Raw genomic sequence first — 25,755 nt, 5'->3', positions numbered from 1 at the left:
GGACTGGACTGGACTTGTGTCCTATCAATATTGCCTGCATTAGCCCTTCTAGCGAACTCTTTGCCTAATTACATTTAAAGAGCACTGGTGGGACGCCAGCTTTAGCAAAGGAGGACGTATTTGCAGCGCTTTTACTTTTGCTTAGTGGTGTTGGCTTAACTTTTAAATAATCCCCCCCTTGCTGGAGCCGTCCAAGAGTCCTACGCCTGGCCCGTTGTTGACCTCTTTTGATCAGATCTCACTGGAGGACTCATCTTTTTTAATTGCTAACTGTAAGTCTGGGTCGCCTCTTGACCTATACCCCCAGGACATTCTCAAACGTATTGCTCCGTTGGTCAATCCGATTCTTAATAAACTGATGAATGCCTCTTTGGAGGCTACTATAGGGCTTTAAACAGGCCTGACTACTGCCATAACGGAAGAAACCTGATGTAGACCCTAAGCGGCTTGCTTTAAACATACCTGACTACTGCCATTACGGAAGAAACCTGATCTAGACCCTAAGGGGATTGGTCATTTTAGACTGATTTCTCTTTTACCTGCTGCTGGCCAAGATGTTGGAGAAGTTGTGCAACCGACAACTCTCCGATTTTTTGGAGTATAACCACCTTTACATGATGCAAAATCTGGTTTTCATGCAGGCTACAACACAGAATCAGCTCTAATTCATTAAGAACAACCTTGATCAAAACGCTGCAGCAATGGTAGTCCATTTTGATGTGTTGGCGGCTTTCAACGCGGTCTCAATCTATTCTTTTGAATAGTTTGTGGAGTGTGGGTGTCCATGGGCGGGCTTGGGCCTGGCTTGCATCCTATCTGGAAGACAGATCACAAGCAGTATATCTCTCCCCTCACCGTTTACTTAATCCCTCAAACCACTGGCTTGTGGGGTGCCTCAGTGCTGTGCTCTTAAGTCAGACTCTTTTTTAATGTTCATCTAGCCTTTCTGGCTAGCCTTGTCGAAGCATGGGGTGTGAGGGTGATCTCTTATGCTGATGATACCCAGTTGCTGCTTTCCTTTTGGGAGATGGATGTGGGAGCCTTTATCGGGTTAAAGGACTGCCTGAAAGTTATCGGTGAACGGATGAACGTTAATTGTCTTAAACTGAATTCTGACAAAACAGAAATACTCTTCATTGGCATTAACGATAAGCCTGATGCTCATAACTGGTGGCCTTCGGTACTGGGCACCCCCCACCCCCATACTCCCCACCCCAATACTCCCCACCCCATCCCATCTTCACTGGTAAGAAATCTAGGTTTAAAGTTTTACTCCAATCTGTCTTTCCGCTTGCAGGTCAAAGCTCTTTCTGCTAGTTGTTTCTTCACGTTAAAATCTCTCTGGAGGATACGCCATCTGGTTCCTGAGGATAATCGTAAGACGATAATTTGTGCCTTGGTTACTCCCAAGCTAGACTGCACAAATAGCTTATACTTGGGTCTAACGTATTATTTGCTGCGCCACCTGCAAATTATTAAAAGTGCGGCAGCATGTCTAATTTTGAAGTACCCGGCTCGTTCATACGTGTCATACTGCTTACGCAGTCTACATTTGCTACATACCAACCACATTAAATTCACGGCATTCTTATTTGCCTATAGAGCCTTTGGGCACAAAGGTCCTCTATATCTAAGGAGAAGGCTGACCGCCTACCACCGGGGCAGATCATTGCGATCCAATGCGCCAAAGCTACTGCTCATTTCCAGCGTTCGTTAGGCGAGAAGAGGTGGCCGTTCTTTTTCATTTCTGACTGCCAAAGTTTGGAACTCCCTTCGACTGCCCTGCGTTTCGCCCCTTCTGCACCAGTTTTTCATAAATTACTGAAGACTTATCTTGTTAATGATTGTTTATGTATTGGAGTTTTGTTAGATCTTGATCGTTCCGCCCTCATGCTGGTAGCGCCGGGAAACTTCTTCAGAAGCTTCTGCACGATTTAGAAATTCCATTGTATTTGTATTGTATACCTGTGCCCACCCTCTGCAAGGTGTGAGACACTTCTAGAGGTTTATCTTTGACATTCCCAGGCACCAGCATTACTACAGGGGCTATGCAGCCCTTTGTGCTGAGGTAGGACCCTGCCTATTCAGGTGTAAGTAGGACGATGCCCAGCTCCACCCTCCCAACCTTCAAGTGATGGCCCCTCCAGTTACACCTAACTCTCTATTGTGTGTGGTTGTGTAGGAGGACTACACAAAGCCCAACTCTCCGCTAACCCCAGGCTGTAGTCTCTAAATGGCTAAGGCAGAAAAACGCCAAGTTTCCAAAAGTGGCATTTTCAAAATAGTAATTTAAAATCCAACTTTACCATAAGACAAAATGTATCAGAATTGCACAAATGCCAAACATGAATTGGCTACCTGTTCCCATTTCGAAATTACAGCTTTCTCAATGTAATAAGGTACCTCAAATGTTATCTTATGGGAGAGGTAGTCCTGGTAATAGTGAAATACAAATTAAGACTTTCACTCCCTGGACATGTACATTTTAAAATTACCTGTTCTACTTTTAAATACACTGCACCCTGCCCTCTGAGTTGTCTAGGGCCGATCCTAGGGGATGACTTATATGTATTAAAAAAAGGAAGGTTTGGACCTGGCAAAAAATGTATTTTGTCAGGTCAAAATGGAAGTTTAAAACTGCATGCACACGCTGCAATGACAGGCCTGAGACCTGTTTAAAGGGGCTACTGAAGTTGGTGATACAATCAGTGTTGTAGGCTCACTAGTAGCATTTAATTTACCAGCCCAGGGTTCAAGAAGTACCAATTTACTCAGGACTTGCAAGTAAATGAAATATGACATTTAGGGATAAGCCAATGTTACCCTATTTTAAGTAGTGAGCACATGTACATTAGCACTGGCTAGCACTGGTAAAGTGCACAGAATCCTAAGACCAGCAAAAAAGAGAGCAGCAAAAATGTAGGAGGAAGGCAACAAGTTTGGATGAAGACCACCCCAAGGCTGTCAGGCCTAACACCCACCCACCATTGTCTGTTTGCTTTCCCAGCCCCTGCCACTCACCCTCCGTTGTCTGTTTACCTTAACAGTCTCACCCATCTGCCCTCCACTGTCAGTTTGCTTCCCTGGCCCTGCCCGTCCACCCTCCTTTGTCAGCATGTTTCCTCAGGATATGTTGTCACCTTGCTTCCTTAGCTTTTCCCATCCATCCTCCATTGTCAGTGTTCTTCCCCAGCCCCTCCGACCCACCTTTTGTTGTCCATGTGCTTCTACCAATACCTCTCACCTACCCTTCGTTGTCTGTCCACAGGCCCCTCCCACACATCCTTTATTGACCGTGCGCTTGCCCAGGTCCTCTACCCACCAGTCTTTGTGGCTCCTATTCCCCTCCAGCCCACCTTCCATTGTACGTGTGCTTCCTCATTCCCCTCCTGCTCACAGTCCCCAGTACTGTTGCAGACCCTGGCACCCCCTCCGTTGTCAGCTTGCTCTGACCGCCCACCCTCTGTTGTCCGTTTGCTACCCCCCTCCATTGTCAGCTTGCTGCTCAGTCTCTTACCCCTACCTCCCTGTTTTAACATCTTCAGCCCGCCAGCAGCTTCGCCCAAAAGTACAGATACCCCTTCGTGGGTGATTCAGGCGCTCTATAAAATAAAAAACAAACAAAATAAATTGCCGGCTTGCAACCCTAGTGGTTCCCGCCCACCCACTGTTGTCCCAGATTTCCGCACCACCTTTGCCGCCCACCCTCCACATTGTCTCTCACATGTCCTATCCCCCACTGCTTACTTCTCCCCCACCCTCCCTTGGTGTTGCTTCATCCCCCTACCTATGTCCCCGTGTTTTTTATATTAAAAGTCGCATTAGACCTGACCACATCAAAGGGCATTTAAAAATATTTTTAGCCATGCAGCAGAACAGTCGCGTTGAGGTTACAGAATGGTTACAAAATGTTTACAAATGATTGCCAAATCGAATAGCTCTCCTATGTGAGACCTAGTGGCATTGCCAGTGTTTGTTTTATCTGAGCTAAACAGGGTTTTGCCAGACTGATGCATATGTTACTTTCTATAGGGGATCTTTGTTTATTTGCATATTTTTTTCAGCCTAGCTTAAAGAGCTAAAGAGGCACAATGTGTTCTTGGTGCCCACATGTACATAAGGCAGAGTTTACAAGTTTCTAATTAGTTTTTGTCATATTGTGGGAAGTGCTTCAATCAGGACAGTCTACCTGTGTCATTTTGCCAGATCAACAGTTTTGCATCGTATCAGAAGTCTTACATGTATGCTCCACTGAGCCAAGTGAGCACCTGTCTATTGACAGAGATGTGGCAGTGGAAGATTTCTTTAGGTTGATCATACTTCGCAACATATTTACTTGCCGAATTGCTTGTAAGAAAGCAGTCTCCACCACCGTTCACAAATATAAGCAATAGAAGAAGGTCAGATGTAAGGCCACTTAAAAGCTATCTTTACAGAGTTCATTTACTCACTCCATAATTCCCTGCTACCTACTCCCCCAATCCACACTTAGTTCTGCGGCATCTATGATTTTTTTTTGTCTTGATAATCTCTTAATTATTCTCAGACATGGACTATTCCTGAGTAAAGAAAAGGACCAGCTGTGGAAGAGTGTCTTGTAATCATACATTCTTACAGATTGGTTGGTAAAGAATATAAAGTTTCTTGGACCGTGTTTTTCGAAAGTGCTGCACCCACTGATCTCATTCAAGGTGGTGCTAGGACAAGGATATGAAAATCCTTCTTCTCAGGCAAGCTTTTGAGAAACTCAAGTTCAAAAGGTCAATCCTTGCCCCCCTGCCCCCCCTCCCCAAAAACACTCAAGGGGCCGGCTTTCATTGTATATGTACCTTACATTTGGCTACATGCCAAACTTTCCTCTCTGGCATTTGGAGCAACTGGTTCTTTCCTACAACCCTCAGCATCTGATCTGTGCACTCCTGCGACACCATCAGCCAGTTGACAATGCCAATCCAAAGAATCCTTCTGAAACCAATATACTGACATGATCTTCGGTCACTTTCATCAACCTCATAGGCCTCTGAAGTAACTTTGAAGTGACATGTTTGGGCGTTAGCCAGATTCCTAAATACATAAATTACAATTTCTGGTTCTGCTGCGAAGTTATCTCCCTCAAGAAACACTTGCATTAAAAAAAAAAAAAAAAAAAAAAAAAAGTAAGTGAATGTACAGGGCATAGTCTTTTGTCTGGTAATCCGTTTCCACAGTTTATGATCTCGCACAGTCGCAGTAAATAACTTCCAACTAGTTTGTCATTGAATGGAGTGTATAGATTAAGTACTTGTGTTTCGTGTAACTATCCCATTATAGAGTTGACACTTCCAACACAAACCAGGTATATCCATTCAGGGGCATTCATTGGATTTGCTAAGGGTTATTTATTTGTGAATAGGAATGCCCCTGAAGTACCAGCTTTAAATATTGTCTTCATTACATATGGTCTCAATGCTTTTACTCATTTTCATTTACTAGTCTGTATAGTAAATTACACATGTGAATGATTGATTTCCATTTCTTTTTTCTTGCCAGGTTGTGTTTTTTTCCTTTGCTTGGGGATTTTCTACATGTTCCGGCCCAACATTGCCTTTGTGGCCCCCATTCAGGAGAAGGTGGTCATTGGACTGTTCTTTTTAGGTGCCATCCTCTGCCTCTCGTTCTCATGGGTGTTCCACACGGTCTACTGCCACTCTGAAGGGGTCTCCAGAGTCTTCTCCAAGTAAGTCTTGATGGACACGCTTCATAGAAGCATTAAACTCAAAGGCATATTTATTGTTTTATTCTGTGTGAACTAATCAGTGTGACCTTTTTAGTCTTAATTTGCAATTTAGCTCTTCGTTCTTTGACTGTTTAACCAATGCCTTTCGTTTAGAACATAAATCCCCAGTGGTGTAGCAAGAGTTCATGGGCCGTAATGCAAGAAAGGAAAATGACTCCTATGCCCCATTGATTGTATAGGATAACCACGATTTGTGGTGCGGTGGCTTCCTCACATCCCTGGGCCTGGATGTCACTACACCTTATGTAGTAATGATAGCTACAGCCTTGCCTGACAGTGTTTCAGATTCATCCTCCTTCCTAGACTCAGTTTACTCATAACAGCGATCCCATTCTCTGTACCCCCAAACAATGGCATCGACCACTTTAACCTGATTTCAGAATACTAATCCATGATTGGCCTGGACTTTGACGTGTTATCTTGTGGTAGAGTACATTCCCTTAATTCTACCTTATCATAGTGAGCTACAGTGTTTACTATATTGTAAGTCTGGTAACTTTACTTTTTTGACAGGATGCATCAAGGTTACTGGCCCTGTGGGCCCTCTTTTTTTTACGTAAGGCCTTATTCAGAGTTCTGAAAAAAATATTGTGATTCGGCTTAAATGCAGTTTGTGCACAATCCCCATATTCCAAGATCTGTGGTAATGTTCCACTCCATTATTTTTTACACAGTGCAGAATTTCGCTAGATAAAACCTGCCAAAATTTTATGGGGAAAAGAGGTTGGAAAGAAGGTACATTTGCAGTAAATCCACAATTAATTGCTCACGTTGGGCTCGGAGAGTCAGAACTGGGTAGATATATTGCACTTGTGAAAGGTGCTGTCTTCTTATTTTCGCAGTGAGTATTTTCCACATAGTAGTTCCTCATAGCTTGGAATGAGGCTTTAGTGAGCATGCTGAGCTCAGCACACGAGGACATTTTGAGCTAAGTGTCAATTTTGCCACATAATTTATTTTGTCATGTGTTGTAATTTTTAGGGGGTTAGGGAGCTGAAGAATCTACTACCCAGCTGCAGAATGTCGCATCCAGAAGATCCCAGTCCTAAAGATGTTATAAAAAAACAAATAGTTAAATTGTATTTCCGTACAATTATTCTATTTTCTTGTTTGCCGAGTAATATTTTGTAGCTAGGGCGAAGGCTATCTGGCAAAGCGTTACCCAGCCTAGAATTCCTTCTGCAGGATGCTTCATTCACAGGGTGCTATATAGGTATGACATACTGCAAATGCTGTTTTCGTGTATTTTATTGAATTGACTGCATTGTGGACATCTTGCACCACCAGGATACACTGTTTTCGGACTGATAATGAAAGATGCTGTCTGTCAACTGTTTCTGTAGATCAACTTCAGCTTGAAGCCTTAGTCGAGCACACTCTTATTAGATTTTCTCAATCACTCGCACATTCATTCAGTCATTGACTAACCTCCATACTAACTTTCTAACTCTCTCTTAATACTTATCTACAAACTTGCATGCTTACTCACATATTCCCTAATTCCCTCATTTGATTACCTGCTCATTCCCTCACTAATTTACACACTTGCCTATCCATTCTCAGTTTAACTAACATACTCCCTCATTCGCTCTGTCGTTCAGACACTCACTTTCCCATTATATCACTCGCCCACTGCTTCACTTGTGTAATCACTTGTTCACTCCCTTTATCGCTCGGACAGTCACCTACTCATTCAGGCACCTGCTCATTCACTCATTTCTCACTCTTTCACCCACTCTCTGCTTAAATCGCTAACACACTTCAAATGCCATTCCAACATCAAGATTATAATTAACTCTTTTGAGTTGCAAAGTTTCTAGTGCACGCTTTCGATACACCATGTATGTATTTATGCATAGCTTTGGAACACACCTCTTCTACCCCCATTTCCCTCCCCCAATCAACCTTCTGAACCTGAGTGTGTTTCACTTGGCATTGAAAGATCTCCTGCCTTCCGCCAAAGGGTGGCTGAATAACACTGCCGCCATGTAGTACTGCAACAAGCAGGATGTGAGGTCATGGACCCTGTGCTGGGAGGTTCTACGCCTTTGGACATGGCTGACACGTCAGGACAGTTTCCTGGTCATACAGCACCTGGTGAGAACTCTAAACACCTGGGTGGGCAAACTCAGTTGATGCCTCACAGACCAGGAATTGTGTCTTCATCCAGAGGTGCCAGAAGGTCTCTTTCAGGACTGAGGAGAACCTTGGCTAGATCTATTGGCCACTGCTGAGAAAAATGCAATGTTAACACTTTTGCGTGTTGGAGTTTCCAAAGGGGCTCTCGCTCAGAGATCCTTTCCGACTAGACTGGAATAAGAGACTCTTGTACACCTTTCAGCTGATACCTTTCCTTCCCCGGGATCTGAAAAAGATCAGAACAGACTGAACTCTATTCAGCCTGGTGTTCATCTATCCTCTGATCAGGCTGCCCTTTTAGGAGGATCTAGAGCAGCAACCGGGTAGGGTCCTGCACCCGAACCTGTTCACAATCCACCTTCATGTGTGGAGATTGAGCGGCGACAGGTGAGGGTCTTCGACCTACTTCCCAAAGTCTATGAGGTCACCTTGGCAGCCAAGCATCTGTCAACAAAAACTGGATTAGCTGCCAGCTATTGCAACAAGTTTGTGGTTTAGTGCGCTGAGAAATAAGATCCACTTTCTGCAAAGTGTTGTTTTGTCCTTAGCCTGGCAAGGCCTTGCTCTGGGTACAGTTAAAGGGTGTAATTCGAACATTTTTGCAATTACCAGTCCAACCCTCCCTATATAAAGGCACCTGTTGTGACGTTTTTTGAAAGGCCTTTTGTGGTGCCCCAATGGGATCCTAATTTGCTGTAACTTATTTAATGTGTTTTCCCTTTGAACCCATACATAGTGGTCCCCTCAGGCTTTTTACAATCAATACTTTTTGGTGGTCATCACGTTGGTGAGTCAACGAGCTGCAGGCTCTTTCTGTTCATCCTCCATACAACAGCTTCTTCCTAGACAAACTGGTTATAAGAACATTGTGCCTTTTTTCTGCCAAAGGTTGTGACACCCTTTTACTTTGGCCAAAGCAACACATTGTTGACTTTATTTGCTCCACCTCACCCCTCCAAGGAGGAAATTAGACTCCACTGCTTGGACCCTAAAAGGGTACTGTCATTCTATACCAATCGTACCAAAGAACATTGGGTGGATGATCAAGTCTTTGTATGATTCACTTAAAGAAAGGGAAGGCAGTGCAGAAACTGATCATCTCCAGATTGATTGTACCCTGCATTAAAATCTGCTGTGCATTAGCCAGGAAACAACCCCCAGAGGGCTGGCAAGTTCATTCCACCAGAGCCAAGGCCTTCTACTGCCTTAGCTTGTGAAGTTTCTGTCCTGTATATCTGTCAGGCTGCTATGTGGGCATCCTGCTCACATTTACCCAATACTACTTCCTGAACACTAAAGTCAGTCATGATGGTTACTTGTCTGTTCGATCCTCCAGGACTCTTTGGTCTGAGTCACTTCGCAGACCTACCTTTGGGGAAGTATTGCTTTGGTATCTATTATAAGATACGGAATCTGTGGCAAGAAAGTACTTATCTTTGGCCACAGATTCCATACTGACCCTACAGTCCCCTCCGTTCTGCGAACTAGCTTTACCGCCTTCTAAGGTCCTTGTAGGCCTTTAGAATTTACACATTGGTTGTTTAGCCTTCTGACCTGGCTCCATGTCTGGTCCCGAAATAGTCCCGAAAAGAAACTGATGTCAATGTGCTAGGGTGGCGCCTATATTGGCCGTGCGCACCCCACATCTGTCACAGACAATGCCAATGTGGAGTTGTACGATGCCACCTACCATCGAGCAGGGGTACTGCTCAAGATTTTCCAGATCCAGTCTGACACCCAGGGATTATTTTCAGGTATGGAATCTGTGGCTAGATACAAGTCTCTACCTTATAAGGTGTTACTCAAGGTAAGTAACTTGTTCTTCGGGTTTGTTTCCCTTTCAGCGACACTGCGAAAGCTGCAGCCTTCCCTTATGAAGGCATTATCGTTCCAGACACTAGGATGTCAAGATCGCTAGTCGGCTTCAAATTACTTTATTCCTTCCTTTTCACCCCTTCTGTTTTTCATTAATCTATTCCAACTACCCATCCTTGCATCCTTTATTCTTAATCACATACCTGTGACTTATGATTGTGTGAAAGTTTGGGTTTAAATCCATCAAGATTCATGTCTCTAAGCCAGGTTTGAACTAGTTGTTCCTTATTCTTGCAGAACAGCAGACATTCCGTTTTGGGGCAGTTAAGCTCCATGTAGGTGATGGATATCTCTAGATCTGAATGAGACGCAGGCAGTATTTGAGGTGTTTGACAAGAGAAGAGCTTGTATAAAGTTTTTTGTCATATGCATGTATCTGAATTTGAATGTTCTCCATGAGTAGTGCACCAAGCAGCTCCATATAAAGGCTAAGGATGATTGGGGAGATTGTGGTACCCTGTAATCCTGGGGTACTCCACAGGTGATCAAGATCTTTCTAGGACCTGCAGGTGCCCCTATGAACCAACAGATAATGTTTGGATAGGTAAGAGGAGAATGAGTGAATGACTTATTCACTGAATCCCATTCAACACTTCACAGTGTGGTAGTCAGTGCTGTCCTAGGCAACTGAGAGCAATCCCCTTATCAATCTCTGCCCCTCATTCGCCCTAGCCCTCCAGGGCCTTCTTTACTCCGGGTTTCCAATCTGAAAGAGACTATTAGTTATAGATTCCTTACCTTAGAATTACCCCCAGGCGTCAGACTGGACCCGGAGAAATGTTTTCGTAGCAGGACCCTTGCACGTCAATAGGTAGCGTCGATCGACTCCATGTCCATCGTCGCAGTGTCTACTTAGACGCCACCCCTGCGCGCTGACATCAGTTCTTCCTTTTCCGCACCAGCCAGCGCAGATCCAGAGAGAGCGTGCTCTTAGTCACTTTTTGACTAACTCTTTTTCGACTTTTGTCGACTTCTTTTCTGAGTCTGCCGACTCCTGGTGCACGAGGGATGTCTAACCGTCAACCCGGCTTCAAACCCTGTGACTCCTGTCACAAGTTGATGTCGGTGACCGATCCACACCTCGTGTGCCTTTGGTGCCTGGAGCGTGACAGCGACCCGAAGTCGTGCTCCGACTACAGGGCCCTGTACCCGAAGTCTTTGCAGGAACGGTCCTGAAAGCTTCTGGAGGCCCGGTAGTCCGCTCCACACCGCTCGAGGTCCCGGTCGAGGGGTAGGTTGCAGGACGGGTTGCGGAGCAATCACCGCTCATCATCGAAGTCTTCGTACTCTGGTAAGTCGAAGCACAAGAAGAAGGCTAAGAAGCACCGTCGCTTTCCGCCTTCTCCCCGTCGACGCGGGACCTAGAGCATCGTCGCTCTCCAGCTCCTTCTTCGGAGCCCGCTTCTGGGATGGCTTTCACTCCCTTTCCCGGAGCTGGAGCGCCCCCTGCCCAGCTTTCAGTTTTACGAAGCGCTGCACAGCATTTTTGGGCAGCCCTTTGGCCCCCCGTGGATATTTACCGGTTGAGACCGAAACGTCGACATGCAACCCATCTCTCCCTAGGACTACTCGCATCACTCCAACGAGCTCTTGTTTCAATACCATGATGAACATTCTTGCTTTGAGTTGAGAGAGTGGGTTACAAGTACATTGTCAAATGCAAAAAAGTTCAAGGTTTAAGCGATATTGTAGACAACACATTGTCAGTGAACTATACACAATTATTCACTTTAAATCCCTAAAATTTGCATCTGTTTAATTTCAATATAAATTGCCTGTACACCTGTTTTTGTGATTGATTCACTTTTCCAATTCAGTATTTTTCCCTATTAAATGTAACCAATTAAGTTGCGATGTCACTCTAGGACATCACGGAATAATCTAAATATTATTACTATCGTTTTTTCCAAATAACACCCTTGTTGGCACCTTCATTTATCTCATGGAAGATACCCAAGCCCAGAGAATATTGGGGTGCCCTTTTGTTTACTATATCACGTTACCATACAGGATAATTTTAAAGCCAGACCTTTTGACGTTGCCAATGCTTTCTTTCTTTTTTTCACTGTCAGCGAGTACTTTTTTCAGTAGATTTGAATAGCTCGCACATTTTATACTCCGGGCCAATTAAAAAAGTTTGAGAGGGCATGTCAGAGTACACTATCTGTCGAAAAATGGTAATACCTAACTTGGTGTTTTTCTGTGTTCTAGGTTGGATTACTCTGGCATTGCATTCCTGATTATGGGCAGCTTTGTTCCATGGCTCTACTACTCTTTCTATTGCAACCCTCAGCCCTGTTTCGTGTACTTGATCATCATCTGTGTGCTAGGGATAGCAGCCATCGTCGTTTCGCAGTGGGACCTGTTTGCCACTCCTCAGTACCGAGGGGTGAGAGCTGGTAAGGACTCTTTCTCATTGCCTTCCTGAAAAATCAAGATTCTCTTGATCTCTCAGCATTGCTGTTGTAAATACCCTGTCCTTGATCACACCTTCGTTGTGAGTTGCAAGTGATATTAGTCTGTTTGAAAATAATTTCCTTGAGATGCCAAATGAATATAATTTAATTTTTCCTTTCCTTACTTCTTAATATTACTTTGGGAAAGGAGGAATATGTGACCAGTGTTTGTATTCTCTGCTTCCTTCATTGAGTTCAGCTCGGCACGTTCTCAGCACCAGTAGACCAGATGTAGTAATGTGCACCATATAATTCTATAAACAACAAAAAACTGATTTAAGGTGCCTCCATGTTACTATCATATATCTTATGATTATTTGGTTTAGTAACATTTGAAGTATGATTTTGAAAATTTTTAAGAGCGCCTTGACAGAGTCCAGCTGCAATATCTTTACTGATTTCTAGAATCTACAAAAATCAGTAAAGCATTTACAACATTTCCAATTAAATATTGGGCTTTTGGGTGTTGGTTTGACACTGAGGGCTTAACATGTAAACTTTATATTGAGGAGGCGAGTTTTAGTGGTTTGTTGGCCTTGTTCACCCATGCAGTGTATTCTATCACTCTCTGGTACTATGTGGCCTAGTTATGGCTTCTCTTTTTTCTTCTTCCTTATTTTTCATTTCTCTCCGATTCCTTTGGCTACTAACTTGTTAGCTGTTCAGGTGAACTAAGCAGAAGGATTTGTTTCTTAGGGATGGTTTCATGTAAGGAGTGGGGGAAATAAGAGGGGTACATTGGTGTGGGTGCTGGTTGAGGTAAAAGAGATCGGGCACAGCAAACACAATTGCATTGATGCATTCATTGTACTGATGATTTTTTGCATACATTTCTTGAATGATGGCTATATACCAGACTGTAAAACCTACATTTTCTGATTTATTTGGTTGAGAAAAAAAATCAGTTAAAGCAACTTTGATGTTGTGCTGCGTTTGTGCACTACTCGCGAGAAAAGACATTTTTATCGCCTAACATACTTTTTTTTTTTTTTTAAATAAGAAATTTAGCCATAATCTACTACGTTATTGTTTCTTTTCATCAGTTGCTAACTGGCCCATTTACTGGTGCTTTCGTAACATAGCAGGCTACTATGCAGAGTTTTCTAATTAGTATTGTGCATGTTGGATTTAGTCGGCTAGGAGCCTACCATGACTACTTCTACACGGTCTAGGGAAAAGCTCCATTGCTTGCACTTAAAACAAGCAACCATTCCATACAAGTTGAGCCCTATACATAAAACGTTTTCTAGATTTTGCTCATGGTTGTAATTTTTCTAGAAAAAAGTAAAATATAAAATGCTAAGATTTTACTATTAACCCCTTGGGTGCGGCCGCGATTCTGCGCCTGTGCGGCGTTTTTCGAAAGTGGGCGGGTTCATGACGGCCCCAGCCGTCATCAGCACACGAGCCCCGTGATGCATGACGGCTGGGGGCCGTCATCAGCATCGAAGGGGTTAACAAAAGGCCAGAATTTGTGTCCCAAATATGCAGTTTCTTTTTCTGGTGTCTTGGAACAGATTTACCACATATACAGTCGAAATCTATTTTAAGCCACTTTGATAGTGTGAAACAAGCCTCTGATAGTATGAGCTCAAGGGTAGATTGTAAAACATTCAAATGGCCGTACAGAAATTCATCTCGCATATTTCACACCATTCTATTCTATCTACAGGAACAAAAATGTTAGATTAGCGTATAATCTTTAAACATTTCTGTTTTATACCCCCACCATTGGTAATCCATTTGTGAATAGTGGAATGGTGGTAAAGCATTAATTTGTGCTCCGGGTTGTCTAAATTCCAAAATGTAATATTTAAGCAGTATTAGAACTTTGGATTGTTGAGATCTCCATTGAAGAAAATGGAGCAGCAGCAGCCTATAAAACCTGGTATAGGCCCTCGCCTCTCAACATTACGATGTCCTAATAAACAGGTTCTGCTTCCGTTTTCCCTGCCTCAACAACATTTATGGATTGGGCAGGGGTAAGCGAAAGGCAAAACCTGTGCAGCAGGGCACATAGGAGCCTTCTGCCTGCACCCTGGAGTCTCTGAAGGAGGGAAGGGAAAATTTGGGTCAGCTCCTGGTTCTACCTTGCTTGGCGTAATGGAGTAATGTGTTTAGCACAGCCCAGGGAGAATTTGAGGGCTATTGCTGTGAATGTTCAACAGTCAACAGCTGTGGCCCTGCTTGCGACTGTTAATCAGGAGCGTAGCTTCAAAGGGAGTGTTTGGGGTGTTACACCACCCCTTTCCAATAAATATATCCTCTTGTAAGTAGATTGTACAGGTGCTTTTAGTCCGGTATGATGAGGTATCTGTCGGATTTCGTTCTGCGAATGGGAGAGCAGCCGGGTTATAAGAGACTGCACCACCTAGGTCAGTCACGTGGTATAGTGAAATTGCCCACCTCAAGTGATCAGCCACCCCTTGATCACAATTCAAAACATATACAGAAGGTGAATGAGAGGCAATAACAATTACTGACATGTAAAACAATACAATATGAGTGGAAAAACAATTGGTAGTCGTTGAGTGAGGCCTTTGTGTATTTTAATTTCAAGTGCGCCTGGTATGCGTTTTTTGGAGACCGCCAATGCGTTTTGCCCAAACATGGGTTTCTTCAGGGCAATTGATGATTCGTTAAGTATCATGTAGGAGTAGTAGACAATGTAGAATGTATCGGGACCCCTAAGCAGGGCAAGTGTATAAGTACCCTTTTGAATGCCAGATCACTTATTAGACACAATACCGAATGTTCCTTGCTTGTGGTACACTATAACTTAGACATAGTATTTATAACGGAAACCTAGGCTGATGCCTCTTCAGGTCCGGATTTAGTCTTAGCAGTGCCGGCCGGATATTCCATTTACAGAGCAGACAGACCACTTAAGAGAGTCGGCGGCATTGCAGTACTGTACGATACGGTCTTCCCTGCTAAATTCCAAGGCCTACCATCTAATAAATGGGAAGCTCTCTCACTCATTTTTGAGCTATCTAAAACCAAGTCCTGGAATGGGATTTTAATCTATAGACCCCCCGCCCCCACCCCGGCCTGAGATCTGCTTTTATTCGCTAGATTACCCCCTTATTAGACTCTGGGTTTCTTTCACCAGGCTTTACCATGCCAGGTGATTTTACTTTCACCATGAGTCACGTACGGTTAAAGATACTGAGGAGGGGGCGTGGCCGGGCGAGATGGCTGAGCAGACGTGACCTGCTTCGGCTCCCGGTCCGCGCAGCGCTTTCGGGGCACTACTGGCGGCAATCCTGGGCAGAGCGGAGCTCCTGGGCCACCCGCGAGCAGAAGAAGCGCGGGGGCATGGATTGACGGCCCTTTAACATGTCCCTGAGGCCCCGGTTACCTGTTTTTGCCTGCATTCATCGGCACCGGGTCCCTGGAAGCAAGATGGCGACCGGCGCGACCCTGGGGAGATAGCCGGCGGCGGCGACTGACGAGTGCCGGCTCCGCGGAGGTGAGCGCTGTCCCACGCGAGCGGCGGAGGTCCAGGGGATGAGCTGTGGCCACCTGTGAGGAGCAGTCCACCGGCTGCCTGACTCCAAAATGGCGGCCGGCGGGACGCTCGACAACTGTGAGAAGCCTTGAAGCGTGCTGACTCCCTCCAGCGCCCTTGATGGGGCTCAGTGAAGAAGCGGGTGAGGGGCTGAAGAGGGAGTGACCCATGCTGGCAAGAGATTTGAACAGATTCTACCGTAATGCAAGCCGGTTGAGTCACTCCAGTGCCTGTCCCCAAGATGGCGGCAGACGAGACGCCCTGACATGACGGTAAGCCACGAGGCATGCTGACTCCCCCCGACAGCTCGGGCATGACAGGACAGGACTCCGCAGGTACAGCGAGATAAGGGGTGAGCTTCTGCTGGCGAGGGACCTAGGGGGCAGCTGATGTAGAGTCCACGACCTTGGCTGGCGATATATGTGACCGGGAAAGGCTGCACCAGACTTCTGCTACTCCAGCAACCACGAGCCTGGAGAGGCCCTTTGTCCACGACCTTGTGAGAGCTGAGAGGCTCAGGCGGCAGACAACGCGGCGCCGGGTGTCTCGTTGGCCGAGTGATCGGCGCTACTTCCTGATACAGTTCGGGCCCCCTCTGACCCTACAGTTGCGGAGAAGGTCACCCTGGCATGCTCTGGGTTACCTGACTGGTGACACTACTCCCCTATGCCGCCTAAGAAAGGCACGAACAAAGGTACAGGCAAGCTTTCGGACTTCTTTGCAGCTGCGGATACTAGGCCGGCTCTACGGGGTAACTCGGAAAAATCAACCATGGCCCTCTCTAAAGCGGACCTCCAGTCTATGCTCAAGAACTTCAAAGTGGAGCTACGTAACGAGGTTGGCAAGGATGTCAAATCCTCTATTGATCAGCTACGCTTGGACCTGACAGAATGCTTGACCTCCCTTCAGCAAGATGTGGACTCCGTGGGCACCAGGGTCCTCGACCTCGAGTCACAACACCAGGAGCATAAGAAAATGGCGACTGAATGTCAGGAAGACGTCCGCTTTCTTAAAGAACAGCTCCAGCAAACACAGCTGAAAACCGAGGACTTAGAAAACCGCGCCCGGCGGGAGAACATCCGCGTCAAAGACCTGGAGGAGGACGCCGAGGGGCCAGACCTGGAGGCGTTTATGGAGGGCCTCTTTGCGGAGATACTACACCCCAAGGTACTCAAGATCAAGCTGGACAGGGTCCACAGGGTGCTCCCCCCTCCCCCCCAGTGGGGTGAACTGAAGAAACCGCGAGACATCCTGGCGAAGTTCCACTCTTACAAAACTAAGGAAGCAGTTCTGCAGCTGGCCAGGGCGAAGGATACCATCTCCTTTCAGAACTTTTCTTGTGCCATATTTCAAGATGTCGCCCCCTCCACTCTGGCGCGGAGACAGACTCTGCGGCCGGTTACCACCAGGTTCCAGGAAGATGGGGTCAAGTACCGCTGGACATACCCTTTCGGCCTCGGCTTTGAGCTCCACAACAAACGACATCATATCATCGACTTGAAGGACGTCCTACACATCCTTGGACTCCCGGAGGAGGAGGGAGACTCCACCGCTTGGGGGGGTCCGAAGCTGCTTCCAGGGGGACGATCCATGCCACGGCCTGGTCGCAGAATTCAAGAAAGATGGTGGTGGCTGCTTTATGTTGTTCCTACACGACAAGGACCTGGTGGGGACTACTAGAGGTGGGGGGGGGGGTGATGGGAGGTGAGGGCGGCTCCTTCTCTAGAGAGGGACTCTTTGGCACCTTGCACTACTTGAGATCTTACCAGCATGCAGGGGGAGGACAGAGGTTTGACAGTATAGTCATGATTCTGGGCGTGTGGATGGGATATTTAATGAGAGATTACACAGGTTCTGCCATGCAATGCCGATTACCGTAGGTACATGGAATGTTAAAGGGCTCAATTCCCCTCAAAAGCGACAGAAAGTCTGGAAATACATATCAGATCACCACCGTGACATATTGGCCCTGCAGGAGACGCATTTACTCAAATCGCAAGACTCTCGTTTGAAACATAAGCAATACCCTCTCATTTATAAATCTTCAGCGGCTACTAAGCATAAGGGAGTGGCCCTTTTGTTTCGCTCTACTACCCAGTTTCAGCCCTTAGGAGTTCAGAGTGACAGGGACGGTCGATGGCTCATGGTTAAGGGGCGACTGAGGGGGAAATGATGTACTTTCGTAACGCTCTACGCCCCCAACATGGGGCAGAAGGGCTTCCTACACACCTCCTGGGTAAGGTGACAGACTTTGCCGAGGGACCGCTGTTTCTCATGGGGGACTTCAACTTAGTATGGCACCCAGACCTTGATAGCGCACACACCCGTCGCTCAGACATGGGTTTATTTTCCACTGATACTCAGGGGTGGATTCGCAACCTAGGCCTCTTGGACACTTGGCACGCCCTCTATCCCAGGACTCGAGACTACACCTTCTTCTCCCATGTTCACCACTCCTACTCTTGGCTGGACCACATCTTCGCAAGCCAATCCCTTCAGGGCAGTTTTAAGGAGGCCAAGATCTTCCCCTTAGCTGTCTCCGATCATAGCTTGTATTCAATATGCCTCTTTTGGTTGGGTAATGCCCCATCGCCAGCTCAGTGGTATTTCCCGGCAGCGGTGGCAAGAGCTAAAGATTCGTGTAATCAGTTAAGGGAGACTATTAGGGAATTCTTTATCTTGAATAAGCCAGAGGACACTTCTGAATATATCACGTGAGACTCCTTCAAGGCCGTATTGCGAGGCAAATGCATATCGCTCAACTCTGCCTTGAATAAACAACGGGCTAAGGAAAGGGAAGATCTCGAGGCGGAACTAACAACGGTAGGACAGACTCACAAACTGACGCCTACCAGACAGACACTGCGCAATCTTACAATGATCAGAGGCAAACTACAAACTATCTACAACAATAGAGCAGAATTCACTCTTCTTAAACTGCGTAATCTGTCCTACACACAAGGCAATAAAATAGGGAAACATCTGGCTAGGCAATTGAAAGACAAGAGGGAGAGGGAATACATTGGGGGTATTCGAGACCCCTCGGGAACGCTGGTCCACAAAGACGAAGACAAAGCGGGCATCTTTGGGGACTTTTATAGAACCTTATATGCGGCGGACCCCCTGGATACAGAGAAACAACAGGACTTCCTGAGGAATTTACCCATTCCTCAGGTCTCTCCTGTTTGGAATGAGGCGCTTGTTGCTCCAATCACACTTGAAGAGGTTACCTCGGCTGTTAAAGCACTGAAACCACATAAGGCACCAGGCGCTGATGGTTATACCGCACTCTTTTATAAAAACTTCATACCGGATATTGGCCACCACCTGGTTCAGCTTTTTAATAGAATGGCGATAGATGGGGCCACGACTGACTCCATGGCTCCAGGCTGTGATTTCGGTGATCCCCAAACCTGGGAAAGATCCCTCACGCTGCGCTTCCTTTAGGCCCATTGCACTCTTAAATATCGATGCGAAACTTTACTCCTCCATTCTTGCTAAAAGATTGAACGACCGTATGCCGCTTCTTATCCATCCGGACCAATCTGGCTTTATTGCGGGACGCCAGACCCACGATAACACCCGTCGCATTGTACACTTGATTGAGAAAGCCAACAAATTCAGGATACCAGCGGTCCTAGTCGGGCTAGATGCCGAAAAGGCATTAGACCGTGTGGATTGGAGGTTTCTGTTCTCTACTCTCACAGCGTTTGGGTTTTCCCATCAATTCATAACCATGCTGCAGGCTAACTATAAACACCCGCGATCCAAGGTCTCGATTAATGGCGTGCAATCTCCTTTTTTCACACACTCCAGGGGGACTAGACAGGGATGCCCCTTGTCCCCTCTATTGTTTGCCCTTATTATAGAGCCTCTGGCGATTGCTGTCCGGGAACACCTGGGAATTGAGGGGCTCCCCTTCACAGGTGAGGCCCATAAGATCTCCCTTTTTGCTGACGACGTCCACTTATCCCTGGCAAACCCGACGAATTCTCTCCCACACCTGCAGACAGTGCTGGAGCGCTTTGAGGAGGCTGCGGGCTTTAAAATTAATCTCGATAAATCTTATATACTCAATCTTACCCTCTCACGGGAGGAGGCATCTCCTTCGATGCTTACACCTCTGGCGTGGGCTGCATCCTCTATCCAATATCTGGGCGTACTGCTAACACCGACGGTAGAGAAACTATACGCTGCCAACTTCCCCCCCACTCTCCTCCGTATTCAGGCAGAGCTGAAGAGGTGGAAACCACTCTTTCCAGGCGCTTCCAATAGACCTAGAGAGAGACTTCTTTAGACGAGTGAAAACCATGATCCTGCGCTTCATTTGGCAGGGAGGGCGAGCCCGCTTCTCGTTCTTTATGCTCCGTCGCCCCCAGAGGGAGGGAGGGGTAGGCCTTCCTGATATCCAGCTCTATTATAAAGCTGCGCAGCTCAGGATTTTGGTGGAATGGTCGCAGAAAGAGTCTGAGAAACACTGGCTCCACATGGACCGCAGTGTAGCAGGAAGAACGATCTGGGATTTGATCTGGCGGGCACGACAGGACAGACCTAAAAATGCCTACCTTAGCACCCCTACCCGTACCACCCTGAGGGTTTGGGACTCTGTTTCATCGGAGAGCGGTTGGTCTTCCTTCCCCTTTCACACTAATACACTTCAACGCAGCGTTTCCTCCAGCTCTCCATGAGGGGCCTTTTGATGCCTGGCGGGGGGGGGTCTGGCACTAACCCATCTGTTCCATAGCTATGACCCCCTTACATTCGATAACTGCAAAAGTGACTGCGGGATTGGGGACTCTGAACGCTATCACCATGCCCAATTGCTGCACTGGGCACTGGGACCCCAGGTTCGAGAAGAGGCCACCCGCCCACTTACTAAATTTGAGTCCTTCCTGGTCAAGGCTTCCTCCATGAAGGGGACAATTTCTTTTCTGTACAAACACTTGCTGTCCACCACCATTTCCCCCCGACCGCGATACATATCTATGTGGGAAGGGCTGGCCCAGTGGGACATACTGGACGAGGAATGGACACATCTGTGGTCGGACATTTTTTAATGTAACCAATCCACAGACTTGAGGGAAGCACACTTAAAGACGATGATGGACTGGTACCTATACCCATCCAAGCTTGCACAAATTTTCCCGGGCACATCAGATAGATGCTGGCGCAGATGCGGGTTGCTCTGTGATTTCCGGCATATCTGGTGGAACTGTCCATCCATTAGACCTTTTTGGGAGGAAATTGTGGCACAAGTAAAGGACATATTGGGGTACCCCATACCGACATCCATGACTGAAACACTCCTGGGCGTCCGTAATCCTATGTTAGAACATCAAACTAGGGCGGACAAGAGAATCATGTGGTTATGTCTGGGGGCGGCCAAAGTCACTATTGCAGCGGCGTGGAAGAGGAGAGCGGCCCCGGCAATGTCCCTGTGGCACTCCCGGCTTTGGAGATTGCTTAGCCTGGAGCGCATGTCAGATATATGTAGGGAAGACTTTAAGAATTTTGAGTTTCGATGGGGTCCGTTGGTCTCCTTTCTCTCGAAGGGTCTGCCATCAGCAGTTTGTCCCCCGTCAGTTCGAGCCTTGCATCTTTTCCAACTCTAAGTAGGCTCTACATCGACGATTCACTGCTAGACTGTAGTTGCCACCACCGGGGTGGGGGGAGGGGAGTAGGGTTGGGGAGAGGTGGGTTTTCTGTATAAATGTTACTCTTGGTGCGATCTTGATTCGCTTTTCACCTTTTGACCTCAAGAACTGCCTCTCGCCATAGTTGCATATTTCTGCACTATACCTTTGATGGACCTATCTAAGGCATGACCTCTTGTAGAGAGGACGATGAAACTGCTGTAATCTCTCCTTGCCACTCCCTCGCAGTAAGTCTGTATCGAGTTCCAGCACACTCTAGAATCTGTATCTCTCAGTTGAGCTTCGAACTATAAATGGGGTACTTTATCATTTATGGCCGGGTTCCTTTTCTTTCTCCCTTTATGCTTTGATTGATGATCAGCTTTCCCCTGCGAGGGACACTGGGCGGATTGTGCCTTCAGTCTTTGTTAAAATCTTAATAAAAACTTCTTTGATAAAAAAAAAAAGATACTGAGGAATTATTGTACATGAAATCATGCTTTGGTCTCATGCAGCTAGTGGATGGCCCCACAAATAGTATGGGCCACACGCTGGACTAAATTTTTTCTAACGGTCATTTGGTGTCTGATATTCTTCCGCTAAGCTGGTCGGACCAACACGCGGTCTTTTTTTACTTGAATGTTAAACAGGTTAATGCTAAGCCTCCCAATCACCATATCTCAGACACATATCAAGCCTGGAATAAAATAGATCCTTTATACTTTAAACAGGCTTTAACCGACTCGCTGCCTTTTAAACCTAATACTTTAGACCTCTTCACGCTTGATCATGATGATTGAATTAGAGCCACAGCGCTGGCTCTAGCCCCTATTAAGGCAGCTAAATGCGACAGATCCAAACCCTCTGCACCATGGTTCTCCGCCAGATTGAGAAACCAAAAAGATATCTGCAGAAAACAAGAAAGAGAATGGAGAAAGATTATAATCCGGTTGAAAAAGCTCATTATAAGCGATGTACTGAAGTTTATAAAACTATGATAAAAGTGCAGAAACTAGAGTCCGCAAAGAACTCTACAAAATAATTATTTTTAACAGTAAAAAGTTCTCCAATATCCCATTAATTGATTTACAGGAGAGTAGTAGTTCCTTCCGTAATTCCCTGGTGTTATTCTTTCAGTCAAAAGTGGAACTCATTTTTAACAAATTCACGGCCTCGTCTACTTCCATGGAGAAGGGAGAGCATTTGATCAGCCAGATTTCAAGTATAGCTACTCTTACTGCCTTCTCCCCCTAACCGACCGCAAGTTATAGATCATGAAATCAAAATCATGAAATCAAGTTCTACTATGGCCCATGCCCTATACAAATGATTTTTATAGGGCATGGGCCATAGGGGAACCTCATTTTGTGTTTTTGATCAGGTCTATAACCTGAGATCATTACAAGTAACCTTACAATATTTTTTTATAAAGTGATCACCACTGTGTTTTTCCCAAGTGACTGTAAGAAAGCATTGATACTACCCCCTTAAAGAAGCCCAGCCTGTATCCGATAGATCCGAATAGTTATAGTCCCATCTCTAGACTTCCCTTTCCGGCAAACATAATTGAAGAAGCCCTTAATATCCAACTGGCTAATTTCATTCAATAGCATGATCTTCTAGATCATACCCAATTCTGGTTTAGAAGCTGTCATAGCACTGAAACTGCCCTTATAACAGCCACAGAAGAGATCAGATGTATCATGGATAATGGAGGACATTCTGTGCTTATTTTATTAGATCTTTCTGAGGCATTTGACACTGTTAATCTTGCTCTCCTGATTGACCGTTTGGCTCAGATCAGAATCAGAGGAGTTGCTCTCTCCCTTTTAAAATCTTTTCTGAGTGATCGTGAACAGACGGTGTCTTTAAAAGAGTACAAATTCAAGCCCTTCTCATTGCCCTGTAAAGTACTGCAAGGGTCCTCATTGAGCCCAACACTATTTAATGTGTATGTCATACCTCTTGCAAACCTCATTAGATTGTTTGTTTTTTCTCTGGTATCCTATGCCAGCGATACCCAGATTGTGGTGTCCTTCTCCAATACCTCAGACGCAACGGCACTTATACTCCATGATTGCATGTTGGCCAAAGAAGACTGGATGGGCACAAACTGTCTTAAACTGAATTCCAGTAAGACGGTGGTTCCCCTTTTTGGCAAAGAAACCTTCCGCTGGACACCCTCCTGCTGGACGCAGAATCTAGGGTCATAATCAGCTCCTGTCAAAAAGGTTAGAAATCTGGGTGTCCTCATGGACAATAAACCTACCTTTAGTGACTTGGTCAATGCCACTATTTCGATCACTTGCTGTGCTCTTAAGTTAATCAAAAAGATTCTTCCATAGATACCACCTTCTCTACAAAGAACAGTAGTAACAGCATTCATATTGTTTAAGTTAGATTACTGCAATGGGCTGTATTTAAACTTACAGGTTCAGTACCTAAAAACATTGCAATCTCTCCAGAATGCTGCTATTAGGCTCTTGTTCGAAATCCCCAAATTCCAATCTGCTAAACCATCTTTACGGCCGCTTCATTGGCTCCCGGTCGAACAAAGAGTTAATTTCAAAGCCCTATACATCACCTTTACAGCTTTGCATGATCTTAGTCCAAATTTCTAAAGGACAAGCTTAAATGGTATCTACCAGAGAAGCCCATCTGCTCAAGTGCATTAAGAAATCTTAGGATCCCTAAGTTTAGACGCGCCACCTGGGGCGGCAGAAGTTTAGTTACGGGGACTTCTAAACTTTGGAACTCCCTGCCACTGCATATTAAATCTTAGGCAAACTTACTTTCCTTCCATAAGTCAATGAAAACATGGCTTTTCACCTATTAACTCTGCTCACATGCACCAATACGCAGTAGCGCCTTGACGCCTCCGGGCAGCGGTTCACGCTTTTTAATGAATTAACATAACATCTTGGTGTGTTTTCTGACCACCCTTACAGATAACATTGCTATTGTAAATCTGGCCTGTTAAATATGGGGTTTTTTTTTTTTGTAATTGTTTGTTTTATTAATACAGTGAACATATACAACAGTGACTCAAATGCTAATGTAATACAACAATGAGTAGTTAACTAAGACATTGGTTGGTGCATGACGAGGGCGTGTGAGAGGGGAGGGGAGGGGGGGCAGGGGTGCAGCTGGGCTGCAAGGAAGTTGGAGCGGGGCCATGTTGAGGGTCTGGTATATGATTGCAGTTGTTTGCCCTGTCCCCTCTTTGCAATGTGCCGGGCGCAGCTGCTGAACGTGGTGTGGTGGGACTTGACGGCCATCCAAAGCGGTCAGCCTTGGGGCTCTGTTGGTGAATTATTGGGATTTAATTCACGTAATTGTTTGTTAAAAGGCTGTGTTTTTCAAGGTGATATTTTTGTATCATTGACATATACTTTAGAGAACGCCTGGTTTTGATGCTTACGGAAAGGGGCTTATAGAAAAGATGCTAACAAATCGTTGTCACAAAATAATTTATTTGTTCGTGGCAATCTACAAATTTGAAGAATTGTTTTATGTTCTAAGGTGATTTCAATACGTGAAAAATGCTGGCTCACTACTGGGGTATGATGAACCATGTTTGAAAGAAAAAGGTGATTTCATATTTTTTTCATGGAAATGATTGAGTGCTCCAGAAACTAAAATGAGGACTCCTTTTCTATGAATTCTCAAAGAAGCAGTCAGTTGATTCCTCTGTATTAAAGAGCAGCTCACTACGGAGTTCAAGTAAACAAAAAGAGTACATTCTGTATTCATACGAAAAGTGTGGCACACCTGAAGGCTATGTTACAGGAATAGGATCTGTAAAATTGAAATCTTTTGCAACAGAGGTGACTGCAGTAAATTAACAAAATGATGGGCTTCATTTGATCATAGAAATAACTGGTAGTACTCTTGAACGCTAAATGATTACACACTTTCTATTCATTCTCAAATATATTCCTCATGCATGTCAGAAATAAGTCTGGCATGCTGAGTGAAACATATTCTTTAGTAGCAGTCTGTCCTTTAATTTCCAAGTAGTCTTCGGTGGCTTCACCACACCACAGAACAACTGGAATGGTAACATTTTAGATGCATAACAAAATACATGCCATATTAGTGAATAGGAGATGTTCAGTTTACAGATTATTTCCTTTCCAGCATGCTAAAGTAAATGAACCTTGAGGTGTTAATGCTGATATGAAACTAGCCGGGTAAAATGTGAGGGCAGGCGTAGAGTTTTTAAGAGGTTGTGGCATGGTATATTTTTAAAGAGCTAATTTTAGAATGTTTCTAAAGCTGCCTTCTCCAGCATCTTGTCTTCCAGTGCAGACACATTTTGTGAACTATGTGAACATTCTTGTTGTGTTTTATGGGGAAAGGTTA

At 45.4% G+C, this 25,755-nt stretch overlaps 1 protein-coding gene across 5 annotated transcripts in view; it reads left to right on the top strand.

Annotated features, from left to right (window-relative positions):
• The window catches only part of ADIPOR2 (adiponectin receptor 2), a 496,680-nt gene that overhangs the window by 399,890 nt on the left and 71,035 nt on the right, over window positions 1-25,755 (top strand). For all 5 annotated transcript variants that reach the window (XM_078673675.1, XM_078673674.1, XM_078673676.1 and 2 more), the window contains 2 exons: window positions 5,530-5,716; window positions 12,002-12,189. In XM_078673675.1, the coding sequence (XP_078529801.1) occupies window positions 5,530-5,716; window positions 12,002-12,189 (375 nt within the window). The remainder of the gene's footprint in view (window positions 1-5,529; window positions 5,717-12,001; window positions 12,190-25,755) is intronic.

Source organism: Lissotriton helveticus, chromosome 1_1 (genome assembly GCF_964261635.1).
Source record: "Lissotriton helveticus chromosome 1_1, aLisHel1.1, whole genome shotgun sequence".
NCBI classification, from domain to species: domain Eukaryota; kingdom Metazoa; phylum Chordata; class Amphibia; order Caudata; family Salamandridae; genus Lissotriton; species Lissotriton helveticus.
The sequence above is the reverse complement of the archived record's forward strand: the minus strand, read 5'-3'. Positions and strand labels throughout refer to the sequence as shown.